Source organism: Sinohyriopsis cumingii, chromosome 6 (genome assembly GCF_028554795.1).
Source record: "Sinohyriopsis cumingii isolate HCF-2022 chromosome 6, ASM2855479v2, whole genome shotgun sequence".
Taxonomy (NCBI): Eukaryota; Metazoa; Mollusca; class Bivalvia; order Unionida; family Unionidae; genus Sinohyriopsis; species Sinohyriopsis cumingii.
In genome coordinates this window covers 53399612-53423162 of record NC_142966.1, presented here as the reverse complement: position 1 = coordinate 53423162, position 23551 = coordinate 53399612, and the positions used below count along the sequence as shown (strand labels likewise).

The window sequence follows — 23551 nt, the reverse complement described above, 5'->3', positions numbered from 1 at the left end:
AAACAAAAAAACAGCCCTTTTCAGGGCTACCCAAATACTCTAGAAAAGAAATAACGATCGATTTGCCAATGTGTGTAGGTAGAGTAGTGTGAAAATAAACACTAACTCTTTTTTAAAAAGATGTGAGGGTATGTGTTTGTGTGTTTGTGTTTGTAAGTGGTTAAGTAAGTTGGTATGGATAGTAGATTAAAATGATGTCTTTTTTGGTGTTTGAGGTGTATATTTGGGGTTAGATTGGATTGCTTTGCGTATGTGGATAGTCTATTGAAGTGATTTATAAAAAATTTTAAAATAGTGATGGGTAGCATAAAAAAGTGAGTGAGTGTTTCTTTTAGGTCCGAGCGTTGTTGTTTTTTGGTCATGATCTAGGTAAGATCAATTTTATGTTTTTAGGGGGATGTTTTCCTTCACGTCCGCGCTTTCACTATAAATTGAAACTCGTTCGGCAGTCCAACTACCCTTGTTGATTGATCAACACCAAAAATGAACACGAGACTGGAGAAACTGTTGGAACTTCATGTGCATCTGGAATATGCCAGGCGCATATTAAATGAACTGGCCGCGGAAGCCATTGTGGAGGAGGGAAGGATAAGAGAGGAGGAGGAAAGAAGAAACAAAGAAGAGGAGGAGAGAAGATATAAAGAAGAAGAGGAAAGAAGATACAAAGAGGAGGAGAGAAGATACAAAGAAGAGGAGGAGGAGGAGTAGGAGGAGGAGGAAAAGGAGAGAAGAAGAAGAAATTTCAGAATCCCAGAGAGCGAAAATTGGGATTCTGAAGCGACATATCCTGCCTCTGCTCTCTCCCCCCAAAAGGTAAAAAGTAACTGGGGGATAAGATGTGTATGCGGCGCCAGGCCTGGAAGGTGCCACCATTAACCAGGTGTCCATGAAGTTCCAAACAAAAAACAGCCCTTTTCAGGGCTACCCAATACTCTAGAAAAGAAATAACCATCAATTTACCAATGTGTAGGTAGAGTAGTGTTAATATAAACACTAACTCTTTTTTAAGATAGTGTGAGGGTATGTGTTTGTGTGTTGGTGCTTGTAAGAGCTAAGGTATGTTTGTGTGAATAGTAGATTATGGGTTTCTTTATTGTTTCTTAGCGTAGGTGAAGAGTATAGTTAGGGTTTTGTAAGCGCTCACGTACGATTGTGTGGATAGTAGATTATGGATTTTGTTTATTGTTTCTTAGCGTATGTGGAGAGTATAGTTTTGGTTCTATTATATGAAATGAGAAAGTAGGGGATGTTTTCCTTCACGTCCGCGCGTTGTTTGGTCATGATCTAGGTAAGATCAATTTTATGTTTTTTAGGGGATGTTTTCCATCACGTCCGCGCTTTCACTATAAGAACCCACAAAGTTTGATGTTGGAACCATTCTAAGGAATAACTGAGACAAAAATGACTCAAGTATCAGTTCTATTTAATTTATTGAGAGACATCTATTTCTGGATAATGGATGTAGAATATGTTTTAGGAAGAATAGAAGAGGAATGGAGGCATGGAGATATGAAAGACTTTGTAACGAGTCAAGTTCAAGGCCTAAAGACAGCAAGAGATATCATAGCAGGGATGATTGAAGAAGAAGTCAGTAAGTCAAGAGGCTTCATTAACCCACCTTACTTCAGAGTGGGAAGTTTGAAGGAAGCACTGGATCATGTCATCCAAGTCCGGTGCTTTCTAGAAAAAATATTGTACTGGACAGAGTGGAGAAATGTAAAATGGGGATTGGAAAAGGTGAAGAAAGGGGAAGATCTGATGAGAAAAGTAATGGAGGAAGAAGTAGAGAAGATTAAAGTGAAATGGAGGGAAGAAAGAAAAGATGTGGAAAGCAAAAAGAAACAGACAGAGTTTGAGAGGATGAATGAGAATTGGATCAAAGTCCAGGAAAAGTTTAGAGCCTTGGGCCATCCAGACTGGATGCCAGAGGAGAAAAAGAAGAAGAAAGGAATAATGGAAAAAGTGAGGACTTGGTGGAAGAAGTTAAGGAGTTAGAAGAAGAAGAAGAAGAAACCCAAAGGCCCTTTTCAGGGCCAGCCATATTTCTCGAAAAGAGATAGCCTTTCCATTGCCTACCCTTTTTTTAAATTTAAATTTAAATTTAAATTTAAATTTAAAAAATTTAAAAAAAAAATCCCATATTCAATTCCCCTTGTCGTTAGACAGACCCACACTATAGTTCCATGTTAAATTCCCCTTGTCGCTAGAGTGACCCACGATTTTTCTCCATGTTAATTTCCCTTGTCGCTAATCTGACCCACGATTTTTCGCCATGTTAAATTTCCCTTGTCGCTAATCTGACCCAGGGGTCTCTGTAATGCTAATTCCCATTGTCGCTAATGTACCCCACCTTACTACTCCTCTATCAAAATCAATTTGCTAAAGTAATGCAAATTCTCTGTCTGATATGGGCCACTTTCAAAAATAAGAACGTTGCACAACTTGATTTTACATAAACGAATTACGGATATCGATTAGTCGTAATAGAACGCATGCTAACATAGTAGATATTTTGGTTTATCTTAACATGATTCAATACCTTAATCATTTATGGTCGCGGTTTCTGAAAATAAATAGAAAAAAAAATTGCCTTGTAAGAAAATAATACATTTCAAAACCTTTTTCTAAAATACCAAACAGATCTGCGTTGTGACATAGTACAGTTTAGGATTAAGGCCTTTAGAGACAAAAAACAGCAGACATCTGTATGAGCTTTGTTAAAAATACATTTTCAATGCATTCGACAGAATAATACACATATGTTATTCATTCTTTCTTCCGAGGTCCTATACAACAGTTTTGAGTGGGTTCACTACATCTTCCCACCCAGGAGAAGGGCTAATGGGGCTGAATTTATGCAAACATATAGATTAGTTATTCATACTTGGTTAAGCTTTTTCGTTTTGTCTTCTACAGGAATTCAGCACACTGTATAAATATTGTTATACCTGAAATCATGCAACTTGATGAGGGGGTGCATCTTGTTTAGAACTACGGTCCAATTGTAAATGTACATTACTGTGAGCTATATTTTACGCTTCACTGACTTTGATTACATTTTGTAGTTTACGATTATTTCTCGTGTGCTCTGTGTAAGAAAAAATCATCACACTATATAGCTTTATGTGTCTCTGTTAGTACCACATCCTTATCACAAACGAAGATTGCTGTGACCACCATTTTATATTATGCAGGCTTAGGTTAAGCATTAGTGTTTACTTCTTGACTCCTTATGAGTTCATTACCCTGTAGATACATGCTGTTTTATATAGATCCATGAAATTTGACCAGGAAATGCATTGTAATAAGAAAGACAACCTAACCACAAAAGCGTGTCACGGTGACCTATATTTCATGCCCACTAACCTTGCTTCATGCTATGTTTTAAGTCTATTTTGCAATTTCTATTTATGCTAGAATCAGCAAAATAAGAAGGTTGTTTGTATTTCTGTTAGCCATCATTCTTACTACAAACGAAAATCACTGTGACATACATTTCACAATTTACTGACTTTGGTTAACTTTTGGGTTTTAGCTCAAAGGCAAACAAGTTCTTTTGGGATTCCGTTTACATCTTTTTATACCAAGATTTATGAAATTGGCGTGGTAAATTATCTTGATAAGTTTTCCACCCGTATCGCAAACATAGGACACTGTGCCACAAATGTTATTCGTTACTGCCTTGGTTTCAATCTAAATTACTGTTTATGCCAGAATCGTCAAACTAAGAGGTTATATGTATCCACATTAGTAACAAACCATTATAACAAGAGCAGGACCGTGCGACCTTTATGTAAAATTTACTGATTTTTGTTTCTAACTTTAGCTCACATGTATATAGGATCTACTATTATTGCTGCATCTCGAGCGATAATGCATTGTGAGTAAATGCTTCTTGATAAGCACCAGACACTCGTCCTAAAAGTAGGTCACTGTGACCAATATTTTAGATTTCACTGATTTTGGTTCTGTTTAATAATTTCATTGTTTCCTGCTATGCTCCTGAAACTAAGTAATTTCATACAACTTTCTTGTTTGTTCCAAATCCAAATACAAGGTCACTGTTACCTATACTGAATATTATAACTCAGTAGGATAAGTCGTCGCATTTAGCTCATTACCACGGCGAGTTTTGGCGCCCTCTGTGCATACTATTCTATACAAATCATAAAACTCGGGGACACATCTTTATAAACAATACTCACCCATTGCAGTAGCAGGTCAATATCGATCATTCTTTATGTTTCAATGACATGGGTTGATGTTTATTTCTCAGTATTGTTCATACTGTAATCTTGAAATGGATGAATATATTCATCTGTGTTACCAAAACACTATTTAAACAAGAGGCTCAACGTGACATATATTATCATATATTATTGACTCCGGTAAGTTTTATTTGCATTTAGCTACTGACTGCTAAAATTTGGCATGCTAAATGCTATATTGACAAAAATATTGAAATGAATTATTTATTTCATAGAGATACAACTTTAAAATTTTTTTTTTGCACATTTCATTTTACAGACATGCTGACTATAATCAAATATCGAATTCCACAGAGTTTGGACTGGAGTCCTTTCACGCATCTGAACTGTGGCTATACGAAAAACAGAGGCTGGACTGTGCCCCATTTTCATCATATCCGAGCTTGACGCATTTGTAAGATCCATTGTTTACATCGGGTTTCAAACACACACACACACACACACATATATATATGAATATATATATATATATATATATATATATATATATATATATATATATATATATATATATATATATATATATATATATATATATATATATATATATATATATATATATATATATATATATATATATATATATATATATCTATATATATAGATATATATATATATATATATATATATATATATATATATATATATATATATATATATATATATATATATATATATATATATATATATATATATATATATATGGGGCGATGTCTCCATATAGGAATGTATACAGAGATAACGATGGCAAATTAATATTTGGTCATAAATTATACCCAAGTCTTTATTAGGTACGTTAATGACGAGATAAGGAGCTTATGATCAGTTAGTGTAGCTATTACTGCCCAGTATGGCAGTGGATCACATGAGAGAAGCTTCCATTACTGTAGTTTAAATCAGGAACTATTCGCATTGCGACTATCTTTACTATGTGATGAACAACCAATATAAATATACCCGTAATGGATGGAACGTCAAACAGCGCACGTGGTGACGTTAATAAAAGTTTTACTACTGATGCATACAGCGAACATAAATACAAATAATAATTTAAATGCATCAGCGTACGATAGGAAAATGGGGATCTCCAATGTGGAATTTGTTATATCATACACGCTTGAAATCTTTGAAGGGAGAGAAGATAATAGACCGCGAGCAACAGATGGCCAGATGGGTGGAGCACTACTCAGAGCTATACTTCCGAGAAAAGTCAGTAACCGATGCGGCCCTTAGCAGGATAAAGAAACTGCCCACCATGGAGGAGCTCGACAAAGTGCCCTCCTCAGAGGAGCTCATAAAAGCAATCGACTCCCACCCAAACGACAAAGCACCGGGTAGTGACAGCATCCCGCCCGATGATATCAAACGTGGGAAACTAACATTGCTTCAGCCGTGGCATAGTTAATCTGCCTCTGCTTGGAGATAGGAGCAGTCCCCCAAGACATGCAGGACGCCACGATTGTGACCCTTTCCAAAAACAAGGGCGACCACAGTGACTGTAATAATTAAAGAGGGATCTTGCTCCTGAGCATCGTTGGCAAAGTGTAAGTCCGCATCATATTTAACAGGCTACAGCTGCTGCGGACCGTGTGTACCCGGAATCCGAGTGCGACTTCAGAATAGGCAGGTCGACAACAGACATGATCTTCTCCCTCCGACAAAACCAAGAGAAGAGCAGAGAGCAAGGTCAGCCACTCTACATGATGTTCATCGACGTCACAAAGGCCTTCGACCTGGTCAGCAGGAAGGGCCTATTTGAACTTCTCAGTAAGATCGGTTAACCCGCACCTCCGAACTGCGCAGCATGATAATCTCTTTCCATGTCGATATGAAGGGAACAGACCTGTATGATGGATCCTCATCAAACTCCTTCCCTATCAACAGCGACGTGAAGCAGGGCTGCGTGCGGACACCGAACCTTTTCACGATGTTCTTCTCCCTGCTCCTGTTCTACGCCTTCGACTCGTCCACTGATGGCTTATATCTGCACACCAGGTCCGACGGGAGGCTGTTTAACGTGGCACGACTGCGCTCGAGGACCAAAGTGAGGTCGGTGCTCACGAGGGAGATGCTCTTTGCAGATGACGCGGATTCAGAGACTGGGAGACGATTTCGCTGATGCCTGCAAGCAGTTTTGGCTCACCATCAGCTTGAAAAAGACAAACGCGAGCGTGCAAGATACACCACTGCCCCTTCCATCAAAATCGACGGTGTCACCCTGGAAGCAGTCAACAACTTTTCTTACCTTGGGTCAATCCTCAGCAACACTCTCTCACTCGATGTGGAGCTAGACAGAAGGCTTAGAAAGGCAAACATCATCATGGCACAACTAACGAAGAGGGTTGGTAAAACAACGCGCTGATAGTGCACAGAAAGATCCAAATCTACTAGGCCTGCGTTTACAGCACCCTTCTATATGGAAATGAGACCTGGAGCACCTACAAGAGGAAAGAGCGCCGGCTCAACTCCTTCCATGTACGGTGTCTAAAACGCATTCTGAAAATCAGCTGGCAAGACCGTGTCCCACACAGCGAGATCCTGCAGCATGCACGTATCACCAGCATGTACTCCCTGTTGAGCAAACGTCGCCTTTGATGGCTGGGACACGTCCGACGCATGCAGGATGGGAGGCTGCCTAAGGACATGCTATATGGACAGCTGGCCGCTGCCACCAGAAGAGTTGGCCGCCCCTCACTACGTTTCAAGGATGTGTGCAAGAGGTACATGAAGGCATTCGACATTTCACCCGACGACTGGGAAGTGAAGGCTGATGACCGAGGTACATGGAGACTGACGGTGAGCAAGTGCATAGCAGTCGCTGATGTGAGGAGCGGCCAGCTGACGGCAGAGAAAAGGAAGAGTGTGGCAGCAACCGCAACAACTCATACTTCCCAGTATGTCTGCACCAACTGCAATAGGGACTGGCACTCGCGCATAGGCCTGCACAGCCACAGCAGACGATGCCTAAAGGCCAAGACAGACGACACTCCAAGGGCGCTATTGGTCTCTTGAGACCGAGCCGCATGTGATAGCAAGACATGTAGCCATATTTTTTTTCTCACATTTCAAATCGGAATGTGAGCGTTGGGGTCCAAAAGGCTTTATTTTGAATGCTGATTCAGCGAAAGAAAAAGCGAAAATCGCATACAAATTTTAAACCCGAATAAAGGGCATAAAAAGTTACATTTACTGTTAAACATTCAGGGTAAACCTTGATTGACGTTTTACTATTAGCATTCATAGATCAGTGTTTGATGCCGTCTAGAAACGACATTTCACAGTGTCTTAAATTGTCTGCATATAGTTTGCGCAAATGACACAAATGTCAGACAGTCCAAAAGTGAACGTCACTTTTATCCCAACTATTAAATAAGACAGACAAAATATAATGATATAATCCTCGTTTCAACTATGATCTAGAATTGATACGCTTTTAGAAATAATAATAATAATAATAATAATAATAATAATAATAATAATAAAATTTAGCCATTGCATTTACGACTTTTCTGCTTCAAACTGGACTATATAATTTCTTGCTTGGCTGATTAATGTCCAGTTTGCACTACACCAACTTCAACGGCTGCATGGTTTACGAATTAAATGTCCGGTGGTCTAGTGGTTATAACATCCGCCTCGGATGCGGGAGGTCACGGGGTCGAACCCCGGCCGAGTCATACCAAAAGACTAATAAAAATGGTTCTGACAGCTGCCTCGCCTGACGCTCAGCATTAAGATGTGAGTGTTACGACTGGTCAGCCTGGCGTCCAAATAATGTGACTGAGTGGGACATCTCGCTATGATGCTCCAGTGCTAGATATCAACGGCCACACAGTGGACATCGTAGCAGTAGTATATGGGGTCACCCTAGCGTCAAGTGGACTTACCATGCAAAAACAGTCGATTCACTCTGGCGTCAAGGGGAATTTAACATGGGAAATTTTAACATGGATGGAACTGTAGAGCGTCAAGGGGAATTGAACATGGAAATTGAACAGGACCAGTACTTTAACGTCAATGGGACTTTAACGTTAAAATATGGGGTTTGCACTTTGTCGTAAATGGAAATTGAACATGGGAATGTCACCTGGATGTCAATGGGAATTGAACTTTGGGTGACGTCATGAGGTTTATAGGGTCAAAACATTTTATAGGGATTTTAATGTATTTGTAAGGACAAAGGGTAGATAGGGACAAACATACAAATACACATTTAAACACACAGAAAAGACGACAGAAATGTTCTAAAACAAACCTCACAGAGAGAATAATGGCTCAAAAAAGAAAAGTCTATTGTATGGGTTCAAAACATTTATTCAAGTATATACATGGGCTCTCTGGCCTGTGCTTTGGTCTAAGCACTATCCATTTAATACATAAACATTTCTACATCAAACAAACCTATTTACTAGTTATTTAGTTCTTGGTTCTAGTAAACCTGTTTACATTTAATGTTCATTTATAAGAAAAAGCTAACACAAAACAAGTAACATGCAATCAAATAGGACAAAGTTCATGTTTCTCTCTCTCTATTCGTCTCACACGTTGTTAAAAATCTGGTCAGCTAGCACTTGTGTCCCAGCGTAGATATTTCCCATCATTTAATCCGTTTCATTCATAAATCGGCTGTTATATCCATCGTGCTAGGTACACTTATCAGTAAGCAGATCAAGTGCAGTCATCGTCTTCTTCCCATGGAGGTACAATGTATACCATATGAATGGTTACTTTTCCTTCGTTGATGTCAAATTTTCCTCTCATCGACTGCACGTCTTCAATAGCCCTAAAAAGTTTGGACGAAGTTATTTCTGCAGGTGTGCTAAATCCGAGACATACAGGTGAGTTCAAACTGTCGCGATACATAGATAGGCTCAAACGACCTCGATCTTTGACTTGGCAATGACATTTGAGTTCCTCTAACAGTGAGTCAAGTAGGTCCGTAATGAAACCTGCTACTTCCTCGGCTGAAATGTCAGACGCGAAGTCTCTAAATTTCACCGTGTAGGTGTAAGTTGTCGTTCTAAATTTTCTTGAGGTCGCTGTCTGAGTCATTTGGATGCTAAAATACTCTTGTAGGTCTACTGAATCCTTTCCCTTCTTGGACGCACTTTGCTGTGACGGTATGGTAGTGAAAGAGGTCAGTGATGTTTCTTCCTTCTCTTTTTTCATCTGCGTAGAGTGATTCATCTTTCTCGTTGCTTGTCCTCGCAATGAAGTGTCGTTCTTGGAAGTCGTCCCTTTTTATACTGGGTGATATCAGTATGTCCATAAGGTAAAGTTTTGTGGTCTGGAAGTTTCACTAGCTGCACGTAGTTTGTCATGGCGTTAGTACATAAATAACTAAGATGTGTTACTGCATTGGTGATGTGATAGTGAGGCAAAGAATCACACCTGAGTTTCTCGTTGGACTTGAGTCTTACGCTCTATACTTGCTGTTTGAAGGGATTCATTTTTTCTCAGTTGGTCTTAGTAGTGACAATGAACTATTGGTCTTGGACGTTGTCCTTTTTTATATGCTGACCAATATTGATGTGACCGTACGGCAAAGTAAAGTGGTTGGGAAGTCGCACTCGCTTCTGGTACACGATTTGATAGACTTTTTCCAAGGATCGACTCACGATGTGGTGAGTGGGTAAACGTACAATCTTGTTCGGCTGGTAGGTGGTCACTTTAAAGTTTGCATCCTCTCCAGACTGCAATGCTTCTTTCAATACGCCAAAGTTGACCACACGACTGGTACGATAATTCAGAGTCAATCCTTTCACTTTACACTCTGTGTGCACTTCTCCTTGTGGGTCCCGGTATTCGTAGCCGTAATTTTTAGGACCGCCACTCGCGAAACTTAGAATCTTGTCGTCAGGATGTTCGTCTGTCCAGGCTCCTAAACGGTCTCCTTCGATGTTAGGGTGTTGCTGACCCGGTCGATCGATGTAGATGCAACTGTATGTGTCAAAGTACAGGACGCGATCCCCTAACAGTTCTAAAGCTTCGTACAATTTTAAGCGAGCATGAGCTGTCACGTAAGCCGCAATGATGACATTTCCAAAAGGGTCGTCTTGTACAAAGTCCAGATCTTCTTCGTAATTGACCAAGATCAAATTCTCTCGAACGACGTCCACGTGTTTCATGTATTTGGTTTTGTCGTGAATCATCTGGAAGTAGCGGGAAGGTTCTGTCAAATATTCCGTCTTGGGTAAACACGGTCGTTGTGCCATTTTACCCCACAAGCAATTTAACATCACTTTGGCAAACGATCGCCTGCCTTCGTTTTTCTCGATGTGGTCTAAAGTGATGCCTTCTTGTTCCCGGTATTTCTCTTTGAATTTTATTTGGTCTTCGGGAGTGTGACACCAGGAAGGATATCCGCTGGCTTCTTGCTTCAGTTTCAAAAAGGCATCCACGTAGTCTGCGAAAATGCCTTTCTGAGTAGGGTCACCCTTGTGGTATTGTTGTGTCTTGGGAAAGTGGCAAATTTCGTACACTTCTAACAGTTGGTATCCCATGTCCATAGCTTTGAACAGTTCTACGCTGACCCAGGTTCCCGTCAAGGCCTGTTCTTCCTGGGTGTGCTGACAAGGCTGATCTTGGTTGCACGTTTCGGCACAAGTACGGCACAAGGGAAACATCAGTTTGCCTTGACAATGGTGAGGTAAGACGGGATGGTATAGGTTCGTGGGAGGCAAAACTTTGCACTTGATCAAGCCTTCGTATTGTCGAATGTTGACCAGGTCGATGTGTTCCGTCAGCAATCGCGGGTGCCCTGTAGGAAAGCGACAATATTTGCACACGTAGGGATACAGCGAACACACATCCAAGTATTTGATTTCTTCTCCTTTCTCTTCGTCGGCTTGGTACAGCAAACAGGTGGCATTGGTCCTTCCTCCGTACAAACTATCCCTCGGGTTCAACGGGTCCATGAACTGGTAACTTTCCACGACACGTTTAAACTCGGGATCGATTTTCAAACGGTGATCGTATTCGTGTTCCCACATTTCCACCACTTGGTATCCTTGCTGTTCTAACTTCAAGCGTCGCTGACAAGTGTCCTGGTACAGGTCTTCCATGGTCCGTTGTAAAAACTGATTTTTAGTGTCACGGTCAGGGTAGCAGACGGGACATCCGTGAAATAAGCAACCGTTAAACTCATACACGATCTTGGGGTTTTTTAAGTCCCAGCCATCGACCGAATACGTTCCGATGGTCTTTTCGCCTCCTCCGTTGCAGGCATGCCGAATCCATTTGCCTTCCTTGTCGCACAAGTAATGTAACCAGCGTAGGGCTTTGACCGAGTATTGACGCTTGACATAGTTGGTCGTTTGAGGACTGATGACAGCCACGGTCTTTTGAGGCATGAATCGTTGGCGGTACACTAAGGAACACGCTTTGGCAATGGTGCAAGCTTCTTTCAAAGGATCGACCCCTCCGTGTTCCATGAACAGTTCTCGAAATTTTCCACAGCAACGTCGTAAAATGTCCACGTCGGAACGACAATACTTTAACATTTCTTCCTGAAAGTCGAAGGGGTCAGAGGCATGAGCCTGGTACCAAGCGTAGAAATCTTCTCGTTGTTCGGTACGCATGTTGTCGGGGTCGTAATAGTGAGCCTCAGGCATGTTGATTGGCTTCCGTATTGAAAAAGTGTGGAAAGTACCCTTTAGCCATTTCTGTCATTCCAGACGTTTTAGGCATTCGACTCAAAGGCATGGCCAAATAGCTCATCGAATCTTTAAACTGTACTTGTCCCACTTGCATGAAAATGATTTTGGCTCCGTTCAAAGTGACTTTAGGACGTTCGGTGCCATGTTCCGTATAGTACCTCAAAAGAAACTGTCCATCGTATCCGGAGAAATTGTGAGCCATCACTGTGGCATGGCGATGACAATCTCGGTAACGTTCGATGTCCTCTTTGCTCCATGTCTTGTCGATGGGGTCTAAGACCCATTTGGCAAAATCGTCTAGCGTCTTTGGTCCTCGAAAGATTTTTTCACGCCCTCCAGGAATTTTGCTGCAGTGAGGGCAATAACTGAAGATAGGTTCTTGAATACACTTCTCGCACGCTCGATGAGCCACGCAGAAATTAGGAATGTGAATGCCAGTCTCTTGCATGCATTCGAAATCGAAAAAGATGAAATTGCCTTTCTTCTTGTGACCGTCCTCTTTCTCTGGTGGGGGTTGGTATTTTTGCACGTAACATTGGTGTTCCAAGTCCACGATGTGGTGACAAATGTGACATTTTTTCTTTCCTGAACATACGTGTGCCTTGACACTATTGGTACGTATGCCTTGTCCACACGCGGGACACAATCTCAGCAGTTGACAAGCACATTTCTTCTGTGAACCTTGCGTCTTCAAATGTTGTTGGTAACAGGTAGGGCTGACAAACGTGCGCAGACAAGTTGAACAAGGCACTGGTTCTTCGCTCAGACAGGGTTGAGAGGCCAAACATCCTGAGCATTTCCATCCACAATGTTTGTGTTGCTCTCGATTATTATAACCATAGTCACATTTCTCACAATAATAAATATATCCCAGGAATCCAGTGATACTGGTAATGGTATCGAAATGTTCATCGTGATGATAAAGGTGAATGTATTTTCCGTCCTTAAAATGTTGGCCTCGAAACAACAGAGGCCCGCGCATTTCTTGAGGGTACACTTTCAAGGTGTAGCGTGGAGCTAGGGCATCTTGCAATTTTTGCATCTCAGGAATGCCACAGGGTGTGTCTTTGGACAGTCCGGCTTGTTGTAACAGGAGTTCTGCTTCATTTCGTTGTTTGGCTCGGTCGGATTGTTGAATAGTTTTCCAGGTTCTTTTCCATTCTACCGTGTCGTTCTTGTTGGCATAGGTTCGTCCCACCACGATGGCACGGGCTAAACACATCTGGTCATGAGGGTTGTTAATTCGGACGAGACTTGTTTTGGTGTTGCGAAGGTCGTCCACCAATAAGACCTTTTTGCGTCCTGTCCCTTGAGGAAGAGAGACGTGAGCCATTTTCAGTGTGGCTTTACCATCGGTGATGTCAAACTTGTCATTGGATTGTTGCACCTGTTGTATCTTGTCCATGACTTTGGAAGGGGTCAGTTCTGCGGGTCTGCTAAACTCGATCCAAACAGGGGATTTCAAGTTGTCGTGTTGTATGGATAGTGTCAAGCGATCGTCTTCTTTGGGTTGACATTGTCGCTTGAGTGTGGTGAGCAAAGAATCCCACATCTCGGTGATGAACCCTTCTGCTTTCTCCAACGGTACGTCGGACTTGAAATCTTTAAACTTCACCGTGTAGGTGTAAGCCGTGGTTCTAAATTTTCTAGAGGAGCGCTTTTCCGTCTCTCGAATGTGATAGTACTTTTCAGGGTTGACTGGTGAACTTTGGTTTGGAGTAGACTCTCTCTGTCTGGTCGCAGACGTGGAAGGTGTTGGTTCAGGTTCGCTCATGTCTTCTATTTGAGCGAACACTTCTTTTCGTGTGTGAGGCGATACGTCACTTCGCTGCCTCTTACATTCTTCTTCTCTCTCACTGAAATCGTGCGATCGTTTCATCTCGATTGCTGATTCAGAAATGATTTAACCAAGTTTATTCTTTCCATATATACCCTCTCTACCTCTCGTTGTGACAATGACTTGGTATATTTCACAAGGCAAGTGAAAGCCAAGCATATAGGAACCCAACGACAGCGTTGCGTCTTAAACACCTCATGCATCTTGACGACCCTTCGATTCAAACCCTACCACGAAAGAAAATAGTTGCAAGAAAAATAAACAGACAGTTGGTGTCTTCAAGAGAGCTGGAGACGGCACTGTGTCGCTGGGACACGTACGTACGTACTCCAGAAAATTACGCTACTCGACAACGTGAGTGTGCTTGTCAAAATGTTTGAATAAGATTAAAAATGTTTGTCAGTTTCAAAACGCGAACCAGTACTGTGTCCGTTTAATATTTGATGTGGCAAGAAGAAATGGTACAATACGCAACAAAGGGTTTGTACGTTTACACTCCAATCTGTCTGTACTGCAATGGTAACAGCGCTCTTGCGTTGGCATTATTTTGCCACACTACCTTTTAAATAAAACAATGCATCACTCATCATAAACGATTTCATTGGCTATACTTATTTTCTTACCGCTTTCGCTTCGAATTGACTTCAGTACCTTTTCGCACAGTGACAAGATCGGACGTGTTTTTTTATTCTGCGTCTGGTCGCTACACTACTTGCCCTGAATTTACAACCAATGTGTTACAGCAGCAGGGAAGTCGTACAGACCAGGTGGCTCAGATAAATTTAACCCTCCCACCAAACATTTCTCCGTAGAACCCTCAGATTGCAAAAATAACGCCTCCTGCGCAAATTAATCCGCAAAATTTCAACCCAAAGTGCATTTTCAGGCATAAAAAAAAACAACATTTTTTTTGGGGGGGTATTGTAAAATTTGTTTGTGATTGCAAATTCTGGCTGCAATTTTATGAGTAAATTTGATCAAGACCGATTCGATACCTGCTACGTGGATCATGAAGATTAATCGTGACAAAACCGTGTGGTGTCGCTTGAGCGTGACTGAAGAAATTTTTGAATTTATTTATATCCATGTCGCCGTTACACCAAGTTTGATGGATATTCCTCAGCGTGTGATTATCAACGCCATTAAATACCGATAAAATATTACAATTATCTCTAATCACCTTTGGAATTTGCGTATATCGCTGCGTCACGTAAATCACATCGGTGTTCTTGTGTCGGCCACGCGAGAATATCCTAGCTGGGTTAGTTTGTTTATCCAGCATTACATCATCGAAAACAACAAGATTATTAGCATCACCGTTTAAACTTTCCACTGATGGAGTTTCATTGATGTCCGTTATAAATTCTATTGTGCCATCCTCAGTTTTATCGCTAAATTCTTTTAGTACTTTATAACATCGCTGATCATCTACGGACGGCGCAACTAAATATAATTTATCCCATTTTAGCCATCTCATTATCAAATTTAGTAATAGTTGTGTTTTTCCAGATCCCGACGGGCCAATGATTATCATTCTTATCGAATTTGGTAATGCCTCGGTGTGCTTTACTTGCTCGCGTTTCTTTGTGGCTGAAAAATCAATTACATTCATGTTATTAGAATATTATGGATTCATATTGTGTTAAGTGTCGCACTCGAACTGCTACGATAAATCCAATCGAAGTCGTTACACGCAACAACAGAAATGCAATCAAGGGAGAATGTGAAGTTTGCAAGACAATTAAGTTTAGATTTGTAAAAAAAAAAGTAGAACCGGAGGAGACATCGCAACCTCCTTAACAAATCTGCCTGGAGCTCCCTGGGCGAAATATCCCGGAGAGAAACATTTACCAGGATATAATTACTGCGGACCTGGTACAAGGCTAGATATAAGACTTAACGATAATAATCAACCAAATCCTGGCGAGGATCCAGTAAACGCTATCGATAACGCATGCTACTATCACGATCTTGCATATCGCAGCGGAGATTTACAACAAAGACATCTCGCTGATATTAAATTAATTCACGCAATAGATGCTATTCCTGATAAAAATTTCAAAGAGAAATTGGCAACTTGGTTGATAAAAGGAGCAATGAAAGGTAAATTAGTACTAGGTGCTGGTAATTTATAATGGAGCAAATATATTATTCTCCGCGAGGATTTTGGCGAGGAAAATCAGCAATAGCCAAACTTGCTAAGGCAGCAAAAGTAAAGCAATCTGTCGCTGAATCGTGGCTATCGAGGCAAGCAGTCTGGCAAATTTATCTTCCTCCGCCTAAGAAAATATCATATGCAAGTTTCTCTGTCAGCGTCCCTAATGAAGTCCATCAGGCTGATCTTATGTTTCTTCCTTACGATACCATTGACGGAGTTACATACAAATATGTTCTGACGGTTGTTGATATCGCTAGCAGATACAAGGAAGCGGAACCGTTATCGAATAAAACAGCAACAGATATTGCTAAGGCGTTTAGCGAAATTTATTCACGATCTCCATTAACATGGCCGAAGCTTCTCCAGGTTGATCCAGGTCGAGAATTTCTTGGCGCGGTTACTTCACTGATGAAAAAGAATAATGTTAAAATCCGTCGCGGTATTGTAGGTGTTCATCACAATCAAGCTATCGTTGAGAGATTCAATAAAACTCTTGCAGAACGATTATTCGGATATCAGTACGCGAGAGAATTTATCCAAGATAAACGATCTCACGATTGGGTAACAAGATTACCTCACGTGATTAACGCACTAAATAACGAAGTAACACGAACAATATCAATGAAACCCGCAATTGCAATTACAAAGACAAAAATACCACTAAAGCGAGATTCTACTATTCCACCTGTGTTAGGTAGCGTCACGGTCAGATATTTATATAAGGAGGGAGAAGCCGAGGGTGGCAGAAAAAGAGCAACTGATCCAAACTGGAGTGTTACGACACATAAAATATCAGCTGTAACAAGATCATCAGGAAGGCCAGCGATTTATTTTCTAGATTCACTAGCGCCACAACGCGGATTTACCAAAGAAGAATTACAAATAATACCAAAGGATACTCAATTACCACCATCGTCGTTAATGTGAAATTTAATTCTACCTAACTGAGATAATTTTCTTACTCGAGACACGGCCAGATAAACTAAATTTGACCAGGAAATTCTATCATCGACAATCCAGACCTGACCATCTACTGTTAATCCTTGTGATGAATGTATCGTTGCTGCGTATCCGAGTTTCCATGGCGATCTTTCTGCGTTTATTGCATCATTGACAAGATTAATATCAACGAAAATAATATCATTCAAAACTAATATTTTTTCTTCTCCACATGGCAAAATAACATTGATATTTTGTTTCCTAGTATCAGTTGGCCTATAACACAACGGCACCTGCAACGTTGGAAATTTCTCACAGTGAAGCTTAAATAGTATTTCTTGAATATTATCACGAATAATTTTTCTGCTAGCAACGATCAAATGATCTGGACGCCACAAATTTAGAAAATTATCCATCGAAGTTTCGTCAATTATTTTTCTCATCACATCACATTGAAATTTATTAGGTTGCAATCGAATCATTTTTTTAAACTCGGTCAGTAAAATATCATTAGATCTATAATCAGCGTTAATTTCTTCATAATAATCTACAAAATTTCTAAGCCACCTGTGAGGAGATTCACCATCAATAGGATCAGGTTGGCCGTGATCTCCGCACATTATTACAGCGGTATTTTTTTCTTCTAGCCAACCCAGGAATAATTTTAACACAACTAAATTTACCGTGCAAATTTCATCAAATATTATAATCTTGTTGATATATTTATTTCCCATTCGAGCTGAATCCCACAATCCACCACTATATTTGAAATAACTGTGATAAGTACAAGAACTAACGCCACGTTGTTTTATTTCTCGTGCTAATCTGTGTGTTGGAGTCAACACGATCATATCAGAGTTTGAAAATAAGTTTATTGCTCGTGTTGTTTTACCACTACCACCAGGACCATTTAGGTAAACAAATTTATTTCGTGAAATCGGATCAAACGCAGATGCGGCCGTTGATACTTCATCGCATTGGTCTTTATGAAACTTATCACAATCTTCTACATCCGCGTCCTCACAATAATCTAGAATATCCTCGTTTTTTATTCTCCAAGTTCCCCAAGAACCATCGGTAATTAAATTCTCCAACCTACACTGGAATTTCTTATCGATATAAAATGAATCCGTTGCAACCCTTACCGCGATATCAGAAAATTTATTTATCATCGACAGCAAATTAATACTCACATAAGCGAGCATTGATGATCTTAAATGAGTATACTGTGCTGATTCTCCATCAAGATAAGTGATCACGGTACCCAACTTTTCTCCATCAATAATAATATTTTCTCTGTTGCAAAATATTCCACGCGATACTGTATCGGCAATAATAAAATCCATCTCAGCATCATTGATAAATAACCTAGCGTGGCGATGTTTATGATCAACTGATCCTCCTTGAGTAAATTTACCAATTATTTTTCTTCCAATATCTTTCGCGTTCTCACAATCCGTGGGTAACCACACCTCGGTCTGCTTTCTATACGATATAATTGCTTCACTTACCGTCAATGATATTAACATCGACGAATCCAACATATATCTCAACAATACCGTAGGGACCCATCTTCGCTGAGATAAATGCCGACCAAACCAAATATAACAAATTTTATGCAAATTTTCAGCAAGTTCGAATGAAGTAACATGAGCGAATCCGGTCATGACAAAATCAGGTAACGGTCCGTTAATTGCAACTCTCGTCATCTCGTTGGTAGGATGACCGAATTTAGCAAAGTAATCTGCACAATCGCCATACCCAAGGAAACTTCCAGGATAGCATGCGCTCATATCAACGGAAATCATATCCTCGAAATAGTATTTGGTATTCCATAATCCTCCATGGCCGTATTCGATACAACTAAGTTGAATATCATTGAGAAATTCATTTCTTGTAGGTTTCCACGAATTTCTTTCTCTAGCAGCGTGAGCAGCAACAGACGGAACAGTAAAGCAATTTGTCAGTAATCGATCTGGATTTGATGAATACTTCACCGCGATATTTCTCATTGATTCATGTAATATTTCATCTCGGTAAATATCTCCTCGTGGCAGGATAAATTGATCGTATCTTTCTTCGCTAGAAAATAACCAGACCGATATTGGATCGGACTTGGCTAATAGTTTGATATATCTAAACATTGCATCGGAACTATCTTTCCCAGATTCCACGGGATAAAACTTAACAACACGATCTCGCGGGAATATCATTACCGACTGACTCCACGCATGTGAATTATGATCAACAATTTCGATTGGTGTTCCTCGAGAATTATACGGCGATGAATATAATATTTCACCCGATAGTGTTTTAACCGTAATAGGAAATTTAAGTTTCTTACTTAACGCAGCAACATCATCGATTGATGCGCCATCAGCAACTGTCTTTGCCCATGAATTAATTTTATTCAATCTCAATTGAGTCAGACCAGATCCGCGACGAGCATTTTTCATGTGCTCGATAACTCGCTCAGCTACACAATTTATTATCGGAGATTCCCTCATCGCAGGTAGATTTTTCACATCAGGATTATTATTCAGCCGATAAATTCCATAAACAACAGCACTAGAAGGATACGCCCTAACATAATAAGGACCATCAATCCCCAGCAGCAATCCTGGTTTCGAATTTTTATCAAGAACAACATTTTTCTTACCGCCGCGTACCGGATCTCGTTTATCACGAATAATCCAAATGTCATCGGGCATTTGTGCAATAAATTTTATTCCGAAAATAAATCTCTCTTCTTTGTGTGAGTTTTTTATATGTTCGATTATCTTTTTCGCTCGCTCCAAATTCATCGTAGCATCAACAAAGTTAGTTTTCCATGTCGACCAAACATGAATCGCTCCATCATCAAAAAATTCCTTCTTCGCATTATCAACTTCAGGAATGATATATTCTGCCTCATCAAGATCAAATAAATCCATTATTATATTTTAGACAAATATCTAAATATAATGAAGCAATGCGCGTGGATAACAGTTGGATCAACAAAATCATGTAACAAATCCTGCAGAGGTGAATATTGTGGCGCTCATATATACGAAATTCGACGAGGTAACAAAGGACCACAGCGATGTTTAATTTGTCAAGTTGGCATTCGAGGAAAAACAAGATTATGTTTCTCTTGTGGAGGAAAAAAATATCGTGAATTACGAAGATATTATGAAAAAAGATCCTCCTCGGTAATAAAATGCGAAGAAGATTATATTAATCGTTTCAAAGCAAATTTCGATTTAAACAAAGAGAATATCATATATGGAAATGAAATCAGCGATTCCCACAATGAAAATCACATGCGAGTATAAATCGCATCCCATCATCGAAGGTTACGAAGCATCTGAGGATGGTAATGTCAGAAACATCAAAACAAAGAAACGTGTTGGTAGTATTTGTAATTCGGGATATCTCAAATTTACAGTCCATAAAAGAAATGAAAGAACAGAATGTTATTCGAATCATAGATTTGTGTTCGAATGCTACAAAGGACCAATAGAGATCGGACTTGTTATCGACCACATTGACGGTAATAAACTTAACAATAAACTTTCCAATCTGCGCGCGGTAACCCAGAGTGAAAATTCAAGATTTGGTAATAACCGTGGATTTCCTAATTATTCGAAGACTGTTAAATCAGTGAATCAGGCAACAGGTGAGGAAATCGCGTTTACATCGATGAGTGCAGCAGCAAAACATTTCTTTATTGAACCACGATCAGTACAATTTGTGGCAGAAGGAAAATATAACGCAACATTTTCTTATGATGCTGATTCGTGGATCAAATTCTCCTATGTACCAATAATATTTGATTCGGAGAGTGACGAAGAATAATTGAATATCTCCGCAAAACAAAAAAAAAAGATTAATTTTGAAAATTTCCCTGGATTTTATTTATTTTTTCGCCCATTTTTCCCACGGAGACAGATTTGGAAAATCTCACTTGTGATTTGAAAATTTATGATTTCACCAAAAGATTGATACTTACAGTTTCTTCTCGTATATCAAGTAAATTTCCTTTTTGATCCGTTAATTTGAAATTTATTCTTGTCAATAATCGATTATGACATCGCAGGTAAAACGGATTCATTGGTTCCTTGATTATCAAGTAACCAGGAGATGCGCTAGGTGAAAATGAATATAAAATAAAACCCTGATGGGCTTGATTTGACTCTGACGCATCAACATTATAACTACCCTCGACAACGTCCGCGTGAAGATAAATCGCGATAACTTCCGTTATATTAACGATACCCGGCGATATATGTCGTCCACCTTTGTCAGGATCGTTATTGTGTTTAAGAATCAATTCTGAATGTATTTTTTTGGTCCATGCGGCATGTAATTTCGGAAATAAATCATCAATGGTATCAGTGACGGATTTTCTCATCGCATCAAAATCAGAATTGGGAAATTTGAAATTTGGCAGTGTTTCCTCGGTTAATTCAAATACTCTCATGAATTTTTGTTTCTCACCCGAGTTCTTGATCAACTCGAATTTGCTAATAGGGAGAACATACTCGGCAATTGATATATCGTCGATTATCGCCCGAATAAACATATCATGATAATATTCAATATCATTTGCAAGTTGATTTAAAATTTTCACGTGCTTTATAATTTCGCTACATGAACCAGATTTATTTAGGATGCATTCATGAAATGATCCTCGCAATAAATTTAATTGTAATTCGTGTTCTTGAATAAACTCGTCTAGTGTTCTTCTTACCAAGATACCGTCTATGGGGGCTATTATCCTGTTAATGTGGGTAGCGTCGAAGATTTTCACATCTGGGGGGATTTTAGGAAGAGGTAACCACGAGAGAATTCTTTCGTTAATAAAAGTGAAAGCGAACATTACCAGGTTAAATTTGTGGTTATTCATGAGATTGATGGCGCTGTGGATCAAAGGTTTGTGTTTGATATCTCCATACCATCCTTCGTTGGTTGTAAAATCTTCCTTTTTTGGTTCCGGTAGTTCTGGAAGGGTTTCATCATACCAACCTGGAATAATAACATCCGATTTCTTTGGTTTTATCAGAGGTGCGACCTCGGGCCAACCTAATATATTCCTGATCGATGATTGGTAAATATCTACCACGTACGGTGATTTCACTTCTATCATTGACGATAGTGTTGGATCATGTGAAGATATCTTTATTCCCGGAGTAGCATCGCCGGTTAAATTTGATATTCTAGTGGTAAACTCATTATTCAGCTGATCAATTTCGTAACTACCGGTTGGTATACCAACGACGATCCAATCGGGTGTTCCATCGGGTTTATTTTTATTTGCAAAAACAAGTGAATTATTTGGCATCAAATTACCGAATGATGTCGATCTAACATTAGGCCAGCTGTTGTAGACACGCAACTGTGTTAATGCAATCTCGTTAACGCTAATTGGTGTTGAAAAATTAATACTAAACTCGGGTTTCGTTGAACTTAGCGATATTAACGTTGTTGTCGGCGGTGTCGTGTTTGTCACGATCTTGGCTAACTCGGACATTATTAATATTCATTTGTTCAATCTCCGAGTAAATACTAATCATTGAAGAAAATTCTAGATCGGATATAATACCATCGTTGAGACTTTCAGAAAGTAACAATGATAACTTCGAGTACGCATCATTGATCTTAGCAAGTTTGTTTTTGTACAAAGATAACTTTTCACTTGTGCACGAGGATATTTTCTTCGCGATGATATTAAGAACACCCGCGATTGCTGTTGTTGACGAGATTATTATTGTTGCTACAATTGGCGCTATCATTGTTACCGCGGATAGAATTATTCCTGCACCAGCGACTACCGCAGATACAGCGTACACTGCAACATCAATGATAACTAATTTGCGCTGGTATTTATTTATTTTTATCTGATAATCGTCAAGTTGTTTTCGCAACGAATCCTGCCATGATCGCGCCTGATTATATCGGTAATCCGATGCTGTCATTATTAGTTATTTATTATTCCAAATCAAATGGGAAATATTAAATCTTCATATTTCGGGGGTAGTTCGCATAAATATTCTAAAATTGCAAAAAAATGAATTGGTTTTGTTATAGTTCTATCTGGTGGTTCTAGATTGATTAAAATCGATTCTTTATTTGTTAAGTATGCAATAGTAAAACCAGGATAATATTCATCGTAAAATTTAATATGTGTTTTTATACTAAATCTCATCCTGGAGATAATATATATTCGATATATACCCATAATTGGCGCATGAAGGAAAAACGGATCAACCCCAGGTGTCCATATACCTTTATGTGTATTTACCACAAACGGCACTTTACAGATAACATTATTTTTTACCGCCCAATCCGGTATAGAAATTCGCGATAAATATTCAAGATTTATTGACGATATTTTTGTGTTGATATTGTTAATTTTTGTGGTTGTTTCGATAATTTCCTTACCTAATTGCTTTACGTCAGTGGCGTGACCAGTTTTATCGTCGGATTGATCAATTTTTGCTGTTGCAGCAAGAAGTTTCGTGTTTAAATCTCGAATTTCTCCGTCGTACGTTGATGTATCGACTTTTTGACGCGCTAATTCACGTACCACGTTAATTTCATCGTTGATGGATTTTATTTGTCCTTGCATCACGTTAATCCCCTTGGTAAATTCAGGAACAACAACATTACCGAGTTTAATAATTTCCTCGTTGATTTTTTTGTTGAGATC

General features: G+C 39.5%; 1 protein-coding gene across 1 annotated transcript in view; it reads left to right on the top strand.

Annotated features, from left to right (window-relative positions):
• The window catches only part of LOC149796948 (uncharacterized), a 62099-nt gene extending 59110 nt beyond the window's left edge, over positions 1-2989 (top strand). The window contains exon 17 of the mRNA XM_089960668.1: positions 2917-2989. Coding sequence (XP_089816794.1) covers positions 2917-2989 — 73 coding nt within the window. The remainder of the gene's footprint in view (positions 1-2916) is intronic.
• Positions 2990-23551: the final 20562 nt, after the last annotated feature.